We start from the raw sequence: 14,915 nt of genomic DNA on the forward strand, positions 1-14,915 counted from the left end.
AACAAAACCATTTAAAATGCTATCTGAGACACTAAGGATTGAGTACTGATGAAGACTAAAAATTCACCCTTTCCCTCAAAAATTTTGGTCCTCCAGTTCAGGAAGGATGTTTAGTTCTGGAACAGAGAGGGAAAACTTACATTAGTACTGCTGTACATAATTTGCAGATAACAGATAGCTCTCAGTTCAGCCCCCTTCACAGACACTATATTGACTTTAAATTATAATTTGAATGTCAGAAAGTCTACCTTTTGCATCTGCTGAAACACCATCACACTCATACTTTAAAAAGTATTTTTACTTTGTGCACTACAGAAGTCAGAACCACCAAAGATAGCACAAACATATGGAGAGTACTTGCTATTAGGATGGCAAAAACAGAGAGAGAAATATAAATTTCACCATAACACTCTGAGGGGGAAGAAGAAAGTTTCATTTTATACCACTGTAATTCTCATCTCCCTGGCTGAAGTATTCCAATGAAAACTTTAAGTGGGATGAAGAACAAAAAATAAAAAATAAAAAACTCCTTTGAGTGTGTGTGTGTGTGCGCGCATATGTATAAAAAAAATCTACCTTCACATCGCTCAACAAGCAGGCCTCTTAGGGGGTATCGGTATCCCATCTTCTTAGGAACATGCTGTAGATTGTTTAAATACTTTAAAATGTGTTGTACCCCAAAAATGCATGAGGTTGTATATAATGTCCTTGACTCACGTGTAGCACTGGGTTGGTACCTCTGGAACAGTACATTCCAGTTACAGAAATATGTAACAGGAAGATAACAGAGGGAAGGGGAAAGAGGGTGTTAAGTAAATAATGACAGAAAGGAGAAAAAAAAATAATTCATCATCATGTTCTGAAGGTCCTTAGTTCCTTAGCATACTTCAATTCCAGCTAACAGTGCTGCTGCATTTTGCATCCCTGTGTTGCACTAGGATAACTCCATTCCCAGTATTAAAGGAGTAACACGACCAGGAACAAAAGTAATCAGAACCTTGTTACAGGTGGTGGACAGCTAAATTTAGAGCCTTATTTACAAACTCAATGAAAGCCCACAGCACCCTAACTTATTACCTTCCAATGGAGTCTGGACTGCTTTAATTTGAAAGTGAAATAAAAATTAAGAAAAGGTAATGTAAATGTTGGCGGCTAAGTGGCAGATAGGTTTAAATGTGCCAGCCATTACCCTCTGGAAGCCTAGGTTTAAATACCTGGAGATCATAAAAGTTCATTAGGTGGCCTCATCCCATTACAAACGCAAAATTCGGAATAACAGAGGTGCTGTAGGACAGGATAGAGGTACATTGGTAGAGATACAGGGAAAACATGCACAGGAGATTAGTCGCTCCCATACTTTACGATATTTGCATACATTTCTTTAGAAACAAACGGTAGAATAAACTTTCATACTAAGACTTGGCAACCTTCATTGGATCACTATTTAAAGAAAATGATCTGTTCCCTAAGATTTTTGTAGCCAGAAAACTCATGGGTATGTTTTCTAATTCAGAAATTTTGCTAGCACCATAATAGCAGCACAGTATTCCTGTTGTTTTTAAATCACAGTTCTGGACTCTCAAAAGGTAAAACTCTTGGAGAAAACTGTCCAACCAAATAACTATAGCTATCCATTATCCCATTTAAAGTTAGAAATTTAAACTATTAACAATGAAGAGCAGCACAGATTCTAGAATACAAAAAACAATGTTCTAGAATCTCTTTTTCTATTATCCATGTTGGAGCTCCAACCACATTGTGGCTCATTCCTACAGTGTGATGTTGATTATTAATTAAATCTTCTTGCGGAATGGTAAGCAAAAGAGGAAGAATGTTGAAAATAAGAAGCTGAAGTAATGAAACTTGTTCTTACGATCAACAATTGGTGTAGCATGTGTTTTAATAATTATAAATCAAAGAAATTCAGATAATAATTGAATAGAAATTTACTCATATCCTTGTGAAATTAAGTTAACTCATACTTTGCTTTTCATACAAACAATGCAAATGTGCCATGGAACAAAAAATAGAAAGTTGTTTCAATATATTTTATGCAGTTTTCAAACTTTGAAATATGTATAAAAGACAGTGCTTCTGACATGACTGCTGGCTGTTTAAAAGTCATCAAGATCTGAGGGTGACCCAGCCACTCCGCTTCACTTTCCATCACAAGCTAAGAGAAAGAGAGAGAGAGAGAGAATACCTAAACAGCCAAAAGGTAAGGAAAGCACTGCCTTTTTACACACTGTCAAGGATGTACTCATCACTAATGACATTCACAAACATCAAAGACAAAAATATTCTAAAATAAAATTAAAAAACTAAAACCACTAAGCTCAAGTCACCTTAGTGTCATTAATTTGGCTTTTGAAATTCCTCTGCTATTATCTTTGCAAGTTCATAATCTGATGAAAGTCCAGATAAACCCACTGAATTTCTGGAGTTAAAAAAACCCATTAAGTATGGTTACTGACCATCACTGAAAATAAATGCCAAGTCAAATGACATTCGCTGTGCTTGACCATTGAACTGGCAGTAAGTTTTACTCTAATCAACCCAAAATAATTTTCTCTCTTGAGAACATTTTAAAAACGTTTGTAGGGCTAATGTGCCAGAATAAGTTTTACTCTGAATCAACAATAAAGTGCTGAATTATATTAATTACCTGAATCTTACTCATTTAGAATCTTCACTTGTGGATTTCTAATCAAGTTGAAAGAGCCCTTTCTGCTGAGATAGCTAAGCTGTTGTGCAAATATTATAAAAATAGGTAACTTTCAATAGAAGCTATGTACACACCACAACCTCTGGTGTTTAAGTATGGCTGACAATACGAGAGGTGAAAAATGCATGCAAATTATCTAAAAGGGTATATTTAAAATGAAGGAAAGGGACACTGCTATGGAATTTGAGATATATTATAATGAGTGGCTCTCTGCCAAGGTAATATAATTATACTAGATGTCTAAACCTGGTTTGACTAGGTATCATGCCACCAACATGCTTTAGTTCCTTTTGTAGGTAAGGAAGTTGATTTGTAATTTCAGACTACTGCATACATTCAATTTATTTCTTATTCAAGTGTATTATTAAGTTTGAGGTTAAAAATTTGAGCAAACTCTCTACATCTAGTCACACAATCAGCACAAACAAGACATTAGTGCAGAGGGAAAAAGTCAGATGTACATGATAAGGACTCTTCCCTTTGCTGCATGATGTATCAGAATGACTTAGACTTAAATCTCAATTGGGTTACCAAGAGAACAAGAATAGATTTTTCTCCCAAATTTAGCACATATTTCCAGAGGACTAAGAGAAAGCAACCTCAGATACAGCTAGAATAAAAGTCAACCCAAAAAGTTTGGACAATTGACACATAGCTCCAAAAATTGTCATGCTGTGAAGGAAGTGTTCTCAGAAAAAGCTCCATAAAACTGCAAAAAATGCTGTTTGAGCTGAAGTTGGCCAACTGCTGCATAGAAATATGCTAACACACAACAGTCATGTTTAAGCCAGTGCATAGAGAAGATAAAGCACTTATGGTAATTGCAAATGTTAACAAGTCCATACAACTTGTTCAGTTTAGCAATGAGTTCATAGAAAAAAAAACAGAATTTGAGTAGAAATGCACAAGCAAAAACAAAAAAAGATGACCTTCCAACTGTATAAAATCCACATACCAGTAATAGTAAAAAGACACCAGTGAAAAATATTAATCTCAGTCCCAAACACCCAACAGGCAAATAAAACCAGAGTAGACAAGCCTTTGGCAGACAATTTTAAGAGAGAGTCTAAATATGGCATTACATTTCTAAATAATCCACAAAATATATTATATGGCATATTCATATTAAATACTGGGTAGCCAATTCTGCAGATCTGATGCTAATGATGCTTTAGCCAATGAGAACATGATAGGTCAAGCTAAATGAACGCTGGTGTATCACAACAGTGCTTGAGAAAGCAACAATTAATGTCACCAACTCGTGCTTCAACAGTTGTCACACTATCATCTATGGAGCAACACAAAGTTCTCTAGCTTTTCAGGGATGTTCCCTTTATAACATATGCTATGATTCACTATAACACGAGCAGCAAGACACTGCAATGTAGTATGATTTATGGGCTGGATCAAATTTTTTGCCATTTCCTTCTCATCCAGCAAATCACTAGCAGTTTGTTTATGCAAGTTTGTGGTGTCAAAGTGTGAACCTGACTTGATAAGAAGATTCATGATGTCTGGATGGTTGTTCAGTGCAGCAATGTGCAAGGGGCTGTTATCATCAGAGTCTCTGACATTTACATCAGCACCACATTCCACCAGTATAGCAGTAACTTGTAGAGAGGGGAATTTGCAAACAGGGTAACGACCCACACATGTAGTATTCTTATCAACAGCAAGATGAAGTGGGCTGAAGTTATTCTTTCCTCTAGGCTGCAGTTTAAGAAACCTGTAAATAGTCTGCTTTTTAAAATGGTCTTGTTCTGGACTGCAAGGAACTTTTTCCAGCAAGCAAATTAAATGCAAAATGATAGAAAGAGCTTTGTTTAGCTGTATTTGGTCAGGTGGACACTGAGTTTGTTTGATAGCCCGATCTATTTCGAGGACACTTTTGCACAGTATTCCCATAAGATCATCAAATGTAACGGTGGTGCCTAGGAGGCCTTTTGCCCTATCCTGTAGCATGAAGGAAAAGAGTTCAGCAAATGATAGTAAACTGCTGGCTGTCATAGGGCTCAGGGGGTCTAAATTGCTTTGCTGCATGTCCAAAGCATATTTCCATAGGTTGATGCATCGTTTAAAGTTTCCAGAGTCTGCATAGACAGCACCTCTGTACCTAATATAATAAGATGTATCTGGGTGAGAAGGACCAAGAATACGTTCTCTAATTAACAGCGCTTGCATTCTCATCTCATCAGGGTCTGCAATAAGATTTTCTAGCTCTTCTGCACTATTCACCTCCTTGGCATAGTCATAAGCCATAATTAGTGTTTGTGGCACAGGTTTGCTGAGGATATTAGTCCTGTCACTGTACCTCATGTCCATAGCTCTTTTCCAGTATTTCAAAGCACCAAGCAGATCTCTTTTTTTGTCCACAAATGTTGCTCCTAAAAGCTCCAAAGCATTAATACGTTCTGCCTTACTGGTCTGTACATGCTGTGTCAGGAAGTCCACAATATTTGTGTGACCTGTCACGCTGGCTGATAGAAGGGGAGTCATTCCATAGCCATCTTTTTCCATCTTTGCACAGTATTTAAGAAGCATCTTCATGATGTCCAAGCTTCCAGATTCTGCACAGTCATGTAATGCAGTATTTCCTGACAAGAAAAGAAAATCATAATTGCACAAAAATCATGGCAAATTTATAGAGCTATACTAACAGCTAAAGGAGAAATACTCAGTGCAAACATGTCAAAACAGGCAAGCTGCAAGTTAATAGCTGGAATACGCTGGACTTAATTAAAATACCAAGGTTGTCAAGCAGCTATACAAGTGCAAAGTTACTTGATAAAATTAAAGATGTTTCAAGTAAACTTTTGTCTCGTTACTCCAAAAACAAAACAAATCCTGAATCCTCCATTCTGTGGTAATTTCATATTTGCTTTTAAGAATAAAACATTAGCCCTAAACATGCTACCTCTATCCTTCCAGACTTTTCATATATCCTTCCTCCTTTCCTCTACCTGATTTTTTTTAAAAATACCCAATACACATAAACTTATGCCAACTCTTCAGCAGATTCATTTACTTGCACACGGTACACTCATTCCCTACCTTTCATCTGGGTCTTTAGATAGAAAAATCCCTGCCCTGAAAGGCTTACTTTCTGTATTTGTACAACACTAGTATAGTGGGGCTCCAATCCCAATGGAGGATTTTTGATGCTGTCATAACATTTAAATAATCTAGGAAATACACCTTTACCCCGATATAATGCAACACGATACAACACGAATTCAGATATAACGCGGTAAAGCAGTGCTCTGGGAGGGGTGGGGAGGGGGGGTGGAAGAGTTGCACACTCCGGCAGATCAAAGCAAGTTCGATATAATGTGGTTTCACCTATAATGCAGTAAGATCTTTTGGCTCCCGCGGACAACGTTATATCGGGGTAGAGGTGTATGGCTATTTCTTTATCTAATATATATCAATTCAAACACTCTCACCTTTGTATTTGATTAAATTATTCTACGGACACTGGGTTGATGAAGTAAAATGCATATAACATTTTGTCCATCTAGTCTTTATCCTAAAGTCCCAAGCTTTATCCCCCTGCTATTCTGGTTAGGATTCCCAAAGCCAAGAATAAGTTAATAGAAGAAAACATTAGCACATTGTTTCTTGAAAGATATCATGGGTGTCATCTACACAAGAGTGGAAATTGTAAAACACACCTGAAGAATTTATTTTTAGCTGTGGATTATTTCCCATCAGTACCACACTCCAAGTATATCTTGTAAAATGTATTAAGTGTTCTAATGCTGTGTGTGGGAAGAATCCAGAAAAATGACAGCAAGCATTAATGACATTTCACCGAAAGCCATGCTTGCAGCAAAGTTGAAAGGAAACATTAGAAGCTACAGTCCACCAAATCTTTCATACACTCCGGAAGTACTGTAGCTGAATGTCTTAGTTTAAATATGTACATTTCACCAGCAAAAAAAAAGATAACCAAACAATGTCTTTAACACAGCTGATTTCTTTAAACAGTCCACAATTTAACACAAGCTGTTCTTTAGCTCTTCATCTGGTACATGCATGTGTTCCATTTTAACACATGACTCCTACTGCATTAACAGGACACTAATTAGAAAAGTATCAAAGTTCACACAAAAATCCAGCTACAATTGCAGTGAAAATTCTAGCAAACAGTACATTTCCTACAGCATCAGAATTAACTGGAAGTCAATTGAGGATCATATAACCTATTAGAATTATTATTTCCTTGCTAGCTGATCAATATTTTTGGTGGAACTGTCACTCTACAGGAAATTAGGTATATTATCTTATTGTCAGTCATTTTCCCAACAGAAGAAATGATAGTTTTCCACTGGAACCTACTATTACAGCTTCTGCAGCTTGGATTATTGTTGCTCCAGCCAGCCACTTCACCATGTTCTCCTGCTCCATATTGTTTGTGTATTCTCTGGGCCAGATGCTCAGTTGCATTCTAATGGCTTTGTGCCACCTGAGAGGACAAAAATTCTAAATCTGGCCAGCTAGGAAATTCTCTGGTGTGGGGGAAGTCCCAGCTGATATAAAGCCAATATACCTGCCTCCTGCACCACCCACTCACATTCAACCCAAACGTAGGTGGTGTGTCAGGGTCGGGAGCAGGTATAGTTGGCATATGCTATGCTCCAGCTATGCTCAATTGGTGTAGTCTCTTAGAACTACAGCCAGCTGTCATTGTTGCACAGGCCACTCTACGTTAGATTGTAGATCAATCCCAGTATCAGAGGGTGGTGACCAATTTCTCTGACAGACCCTCCTTTTCCTTAGCACAGCAGACAAACATTTTCAAATTACACCTACTTAGGACATAGTATCAAATATTGTTATATGCAGTGTTGTAGCTGCATCGGTCCCAGGATAAGAGAGAGAAGGGTGGGTGAGGTAATATTTTTTATGGTTTCTCTCATGAACAGAAGTTAGTCCAATAAAAGATATTACCTCACTCACCTTGTGTCTATAGTTTCAGATAGTCATTTACAGAATCCATATACCTTTACATGACTTCTCTAATTGACAGTTAATCTTGAATGAACTATAGTTCACTAAGATACATTTGCAGTGTCCTAACTCAACTTCTCATCACTGTATGAAATTAATTTAGTCACATCATCCCTACTGTCCTTGAGAGTGTAGGAAAAATTCGTTTTTGTCCCCGATTAGCCTACCCAATTTGCCAAGGATTTCCAAACTCCAGTGATAGGTCTCAAAAGAAAATGGGATTATGAGGCTTTTATTCTAACAGACATCTCTCTTCTACTTATTGCAACCATGTATGGATCCAGAGGATTCCTCCTTGATGGATGCCTAAGACTTCATTAGGAATTAACAGGGAATACAGGACAGTGAGACCAAAACAACAACTGGGATTATCCACAATTTAGTATAAGATGTCACTTCACAAAAAAATGTAATGTTTTGTGGAGCACTTGCAGTCTTCAGATCCTTTCTTGGTGGTGCACAAAATAAAATATTTTGAGAACCAAGTAATGGAGTGGAGGAAGGATCAGAATGTTGGGTGGGGAATATAAATAATAAAACTGTCTCTCTTATACAAAAAACAGTCTGTAAAACAAAGGATGGAAAATGCTCAAATGTTACTGATCACTCTGTAAATGGTTTAGTCCAAAAAGACAGATGACTCTCCTGTGAAAATAAATATTCTACTATAAATTGGCAACGGCCATAAAGCTTATCAAAATGTTAATCTTTTCATGGAAAAAAAAACAACCTAGATCCTGGTCTTGTCAGCACTTACTACTATGCTTACTACCAGAAGTGGCACTATTGATTTCCAGCAGCAGAAGTACTATACTTGACAGTGTTTTCAGGTTCAGGCCTGTAATTTACAAAATACTATGAAAAACTATGAATAAAAAAATCTTTCATTTCAACACTTGTCCAGTCCAGTAAGTTGTTTTTCAAAAAGCGTTATAAACATAAATTTTAATACTGATTTTGGTTGCATTGTCAACTAAATATCCACATCCTCACAATGTGCTTTTTTCCTTGGTGTTCTCTAGCTATTCATTTTAGTCTGATTTTACTTGTATAGTTTATAAGGAAGTGTCATTCTCCCGTGTTCCTTTTTGGCAGGTTCTCAGCTGTGCCTTCTGATGAAAGCTCTGCCATAATATTTCAGACAAGCCAACTGTCCCCAAAATAGGACTAAAATCAAAGTGACAGTCTCACAGTCTCCACATGAATTTTGGGACAAGGATATTTCCTGAAACTGGGTCCTACCAGTCTAAACACATTTGATTTACCTTACAATTTTTGTTAATTTTTTCCTTAATTTTAGAATTGCAAAGCATTTATTTACTACAACCGAAGTCAAACACTAAAATGTGCCAGACATATCTAGAAAATGGAACAATATATGGGGAGTAACAAACTAAGACCAGGACTGAGGTATTAGCTTTGAAGTAACTCCTACTTTCTGATCATTTATTGTATACAGACATGGAGACAAAAAAAGTGACACTGTTGTAGGTTTTATTATGTATAAAAATATATTTGGTATTATGTAATTTGCACACATACATGAAAAAAAGACTTTCATACCTTATGTTCTATTTTCAAATTTTATTTCACAAAAGGAACAAAAAATTTCCCCCCAATTCCACTTGCACTTATGATAATTTTAATTACTTTTGTCCCCAGGGCATCTTGTACAGTTCAACAATGTCAAATGTTCTTGAGAATATCTTGTCTTTTTGCTATTTAGTTTATGTGGATAACTATGTTTACTACCAAGGTATGTCCCTTACCAGAAGGGAACCCACTGGAGTCATGCCAACTTGACAGCAGTGTCCCAGGACATGACTTCCCTGCAGTGCCCCCTTAGGCAGAGGGTGGCATTTCAGGTACTCCCTGTTTTCCCTCTCAACAACCCAGTCAGTCAACCTCAAGTCTCTTGACTCAGTAATACCCTCCCTGGGCTGGTTTATTATAAAACGTTGTAAAAATAGTCCATGACAAAAGTCCCAAATAAACAAAAGGTTCTTCTGGCTTTCAGGGTTTCCTCTGAAGCCCACCCTCTGAATTCCGTTCCCAATCCCCTCAGTTACCGTTCAGTCTTTGTCTCTCTCCTTACAGCAGGAGCCCCAGTCCTCTTCCTGGAGCTGGGAAATTCAGTCACTTATTATCCCTCTCTTTAAACAAGAAATTCCTAGCTCTCCTGGATCTGGGTTGTAATTTAGTGCTCAGGAGGGCCTTAGCCAGTTCCTCTCTCAGCTGGCACTTTCCCCCTAATTAGCCCTCAGGTTCAGGGGGTCAGTAGGCCCATCTTCTACTGCTGGTGTCTGCCTTATTATGAGGTAGTAAAGGCACCATATATGCTATTCCCTATCTCCCAGCTAATTCCAAATTGGTTGGGTGAGGAGGGGAGCTTTGCCCCTCTGTCTTTGCAAGGTTCCTCCCCTAAGCCCCTTAAAGATACAGTGGTGGGATTTCCTCCCAAGCACCATTCATTCCCAGGACCTCTTCCTCTCTATCCATATCCCCCTAAGATCCTGATCTTGGACATTTCAAATCCGTAAAGAGCCATGCCTCTTGGGGAGGTTGGTTGACCACTAGGGACTACTGCCTTTAAGGGGAAGGCTACTCTGTCACAGGCAGCATAGTTTCTCTTCCTTGTATTTGTTTCCAGCAGTGCCTGCTATATGCTTAGCAGGAAGAACTTTCCTTTTATTTTTTTATAGATAGATAGATAGATAGATAGATGTATATCTCATAGAACTGGAAGGGACCCCAAAAGGTCATTGAGTCCAGCCCCCTGCCTTCACTAGCAGGACCAAGTACTGATTTTTGCCCCAGATCCCTAAGTGGTTCCCCCCAAGGATTAAACTCACAACTCTGGGTTTAGCAGGCCAATGCTCAAAGCACTGAGGTATCCCTCCTTGCATCATTAGGACCACAGCCATGGTAGTGATATCTTATGGAAGAGAGCCTTAAGTCCATACCTTTTATGACCAAGAATACCAAGCAGGGTAGACTCCCTCCAGTCACTCTTCTTCACTACGTATTCTTAAGAGGCATGAATAAGGGTAAAAACAAATATTTAATAGCTACCTATTCAGTGACTACCATTCAACTTGGGCACTGAATGAGGCAGGGAGCATTTAGAAAAAATAGTATATAATCATATAATTAAGGACTGCATCCTAATGCATATACATACGGAGGCCAATTTAAGGAGGCACAAGTAACTTTAATTCTGGCATTTCCTAACTTTTGAGTACTAGACTTTGCCATTTTAACATCAGTTTATTGTAGCTTTCTTTTTTAAATTATAATTTCACAGGTTTTTAAAAAAGCAAACTGAAAAAACAAAACAAAACATCATGTAGAACCATTCTCACTGTCCATATGGGTCATCAGCAGCGTTAGAAACATTCGATCCAAATCACAGATTTCTACCATTTGAGCTAATAGAGTAACCAACAGAAGTAGTAGGCTGGTATACTCTATGTGGACCAGCCACTAGAGGAAGGATGGGACACTTTTAGCCAATTGGTTTTACATGGATTTGTTAGAGAGCAGAGAACAAAGGTACTCGGATACCCCAAGTTCTATTTCTGATTCTAGAAGGAAGCATGTCTAGGAGTTACAGACCCTTCTGCCCTGATCTCCAGAGCCTGCTCCCTCTTTAGTCTCTGTGCTTCTTCTTCCAAACTGTTTGTGCACCAGCAGGAGGAGAATTGAGACTACATGTGACAGTGTCTCACTGCTCACAATGCCAGTGGCCAGGACCACTGTGGCCCTGGCAGTGGGGAGGACAACTCCAGGAAAAATCGTGCTCAGCCCTGGAGTGGGGCATGCTCACTGTAGATAGAAACTTGGGAGAATTTAGCTACCAGCCTCTTACAAAGATCTACTGAAGATGTGAAAATGTTTTTCCAGAGGCTTACAACTGAGCCAAATTCTTGGGAGTTTTCACAAGAACAGCAAAAGGCACCACTAACCCCAAGTTGATTCCCTCCTCCAAGGAATGGAAGCGCTAAAATTTCTCAATAGAACAAGCGTAAGAACTTTTGAATATTGGCAAAATAACATTTTTCCCTAACCTCTTTCTTGAAAATGGTTAAACTGTTTTCACTGATACTTTCCAAAACAAAATTCTGCCCAAGATAGACACCCAGCATAAAATGTTTCAGCCTGAATGGTTAAAGTATGGCTAAGTTATAAGTAACTGAAAATACGGTCTTACAATGGGGCTGCTCTTGGGCCCTCCCACGCCCGGCAGGTTGAGGGCTCCAGGCTCCCCAGGCCCCCTCCAGCTTCTGGCTTGACTGGGGGCGGGGAAGTGGTGGGGCAGTGGCACGGGCACAGAGGGGGCGGGAGCAAGACTGCAAGAGACATACATTGTCATGACACATAGCAAAAACCCAACACACTTAAAACTAAAATTAGCGGCTAGCTGAATAGATTCAACTCTAAATCAAACATCTTTACAATCTCATGAATTTACCATAAATGGACACACAGAGAACCATGAAAAAAGTAGAATATTCCACAGAGAATCTCACTGCCCTCTCAGACTAGACTTCCATCAACAAACAGATAATTTTCCTTTTTACCTATGCTGAAAGAAACCATTGTTCTACCAGTTATCAGGCTGGAACTACCAGAAGTAGTTGGGTTTTGTTTTTTAGTTATTTGTATTACAATAGTATTTACAGGATCCAACTGTACAGAGAACAGTATAAGCACAGTAAGAGACAGTCTCTGCCTCTAAGGCAGAGGTGGGCAAACTACGGCCTGCGGGTCACATCGCTCCAGCCGGGAAGCAGGGTCGGAGACCGCTCCACACGCACGTGCCAAGGCTCCCAGAAGCAGCAGCATGTCTCCCCCTCCGGCTCTTACATTTAGGTATAACCAGAGGGCTCCACACACAGCCCCCATCCCAAGTGCCACCCCCATTGGCTGGGAACTGCGGCTAATGAGAACTGCAGGGGCAGCCCCTGCGGACGGGGCAGCGCACGGAGCTGCCTGGCCGCACCTCCACATCGGAGCCGGAGAGGAAGGGGGGACATGCCGCTGCTTCCAAGAGCTGTTTGAGGTAAGCGCCTCCCGGAGTCTGCACCCTGACCCCCTCCCGTGCCCCAACCTCCTTCCCCAGCCCAGAGCCCCCTCCCGCACCGTGAACTCCTCATTTCTAGCCCAACCCCAGAGCCCGCATCCCCAGCCAGAGCCCTCCCGCCTCCTCAACCCCAATTTCGTGAGAATTCATGGCCCACCACACAATTTCTATACCCAGATGTGGCCCTCAGGCCAAAAAGTTTGCCCACCCCGATCTAAGGCTACATCTATACTTAAAATACTAGAACAGCAAGTAGAGCCCTGTGCGGACACAAAATTTATATCTGCATCTGATCCGTAATCCACGGATGCTGATACCCGCAGATATTCAGCAGATATCCACGGGTTTGCAGGGCTCTATAGCACCAGCTCACAATAGTGCTTCAGTTTAGACACTCACTATAATGACGGAAGGATTTCTCCCCTTGCTGTAGTTAGTCCACCTCCTTGAGAGTCAGTAGCTAGATCAACAGAAGAATTCTTCCATCGACTCAGCGCTGTCTACATTGGGGTTAGGTTAGCATAGCTACATGCCTCCGGGGTGTGGATTTTTCACACCCGAGTAGATGTAGCAATGCCGATGTAAGTTTTCAGTGTGGACCAGCTCTAAACTTTAAACTAAATTAAGATGAAATGCAACAAGTGTTCGTAACAATCAGAAGGGAGACAAGGAGAGGTTAGGGGAAAGGTTACAAGAATACACGTTTACATTGGCCAGACAGATGCACAGAGAGATGGCTTTGGTTTGGCTACATTTTAGAAATAATATATTGTGAACTCGGTGAAACCTTGTTATGGGTTGGGTTAAAGCATCTTTGAGGTTGAGAAGTATGAACTCACTCATCAATTAACGTAACTATAAATACAAGTCAACCCTAAACCAAAAGGGGTGTGTGAACCTGCCCAGGAGCTTTTGGGATGGTGTTTGTGTGGGAGTGAGAGAACACACAGATACTAAGGCCGCTCACAGACAAGAACAGCAAGAAAAGGCAGAGGAAAACAAAAAGCCTAATAGGACACAGGAGCCAGTAAGCACAGTCTGACCCTGGAAAAAGCAAGACAGAACTTTTGGGTTTGGGGCTGGCTAAAGAAACTGCTCCTTTTGTTCTTGGTTCCTTCTAGATTCAGAAACACAGGACTTTGTAAATAAATAGAACTATATTAAAGAAATACCTGATTATCACCAATTTCTACTTCCAACTGGAACATCTCCAGGGCCCCAACTTTGATTAGCTGCTCAGGTCAAAAGGGGCAACAGTCTAACAAAGTCTATCAGTTATCTCTCTAGTAATCATCAATTGTCAATTTGAGGGGGAATTTGAAGGATGGGGTGGTGGCTGTAAGGACTAGTTCTATCCTTAAGAAGGATATTCCGTGCTTTACCAAAGAATTTTGAAAGTATCACAAAAACACACCTATTAATAAAAAGTACAAATGTTGAATATGAATTAAGACTATAAAGTGGCTCAAATATCAATATGACAAATAGCCACTAAGTGATAATTAGCAGACTACTCTGGTTAGCATCTGTGAAGAATTTTCACACTGAGGAGTATAGGGATTAGAGTGGAGGAGAGGATGGTTTGTTTAGAAAAATATTCATACAAAAGGCTAGTTATATTGCTAATAATTCTCTGTCCCCTGTTATACGTGCATGTTGAAGTAAGCATTCTTTCAGTGTGAGACTGCAGTTAAGTCACAAGCATGACATTAGTTTGTTGCCACAAAAATAATTTGTAACCAATTCAGCATTATAACTCTCTTGCTAGATCAAATGAGGAGATAGCTAGCAAGGCAGGAAAAGCCTATGTGAAGCACCTCTCTTTTGATATGTAGTTTCCATACACCACTTTTCCAAGGGAAACAACATACAACAGTTGTTAATGTATGTTAAAGAAATGGTGTCAAACATTTTAAAGTCTTTCTAAAAAAATGTAGTTATGATACTATCACCACCTTAGAAGGCTCAAAGTGAAATCTCTATTCAAATCAGTGTCTTCTCTTTTACAAGTTAGTTTTCCTTACACTATGTCTAATTCCTTTTCCTTCCTAGAGTTATGGAATCTGACCACACATCTAGATTCTGGATATTCACGTG

General features: G+C 39.5%; 1 protein-coding gene across 3 annotated transcripts in view; it reads right to left on the minus strand.

Moving 5' to 3' along the window:
• Nucleotides 1–655: 655 nt before the first annotated feature.
• FEM1C (fem-1 homolog C) overlaps nt 656–14,915 on the minus strand; it is a 41,710-nt gene continuing 27,450 nt past the window's right edge. For all 3 annotated transcript variants that reach the window (XM_034773775.1, XM_034773773.1, XM_034773774.1), the window contains exon 3: nt 656–5,319. In XM_034773775.1, the coding sequence (XP_034629666.1) occupies nt 4,010–5,319 (1,310 nt within the window). In that variant the 3' untranslated portion in view covers nt 656–4,009. The remainder of the gene's footprint in view (nt 5,320–14,915) is intronic.

This window comes from Trachemys scripta, chromosome 6 (genome assembly GCF_013100865.1).
Source record: "Trachemys scripta elegans isolate TJP31775 chromosome 6, CAS_Tse_1.0, whole genome shotgun sequence".
NCBI classification, from domain to species: domain Eukaryota; kingdom Metazoa; phylum Chordata; order Testudines; family Emydidae; genus Trachemys; species Trachemys scripta.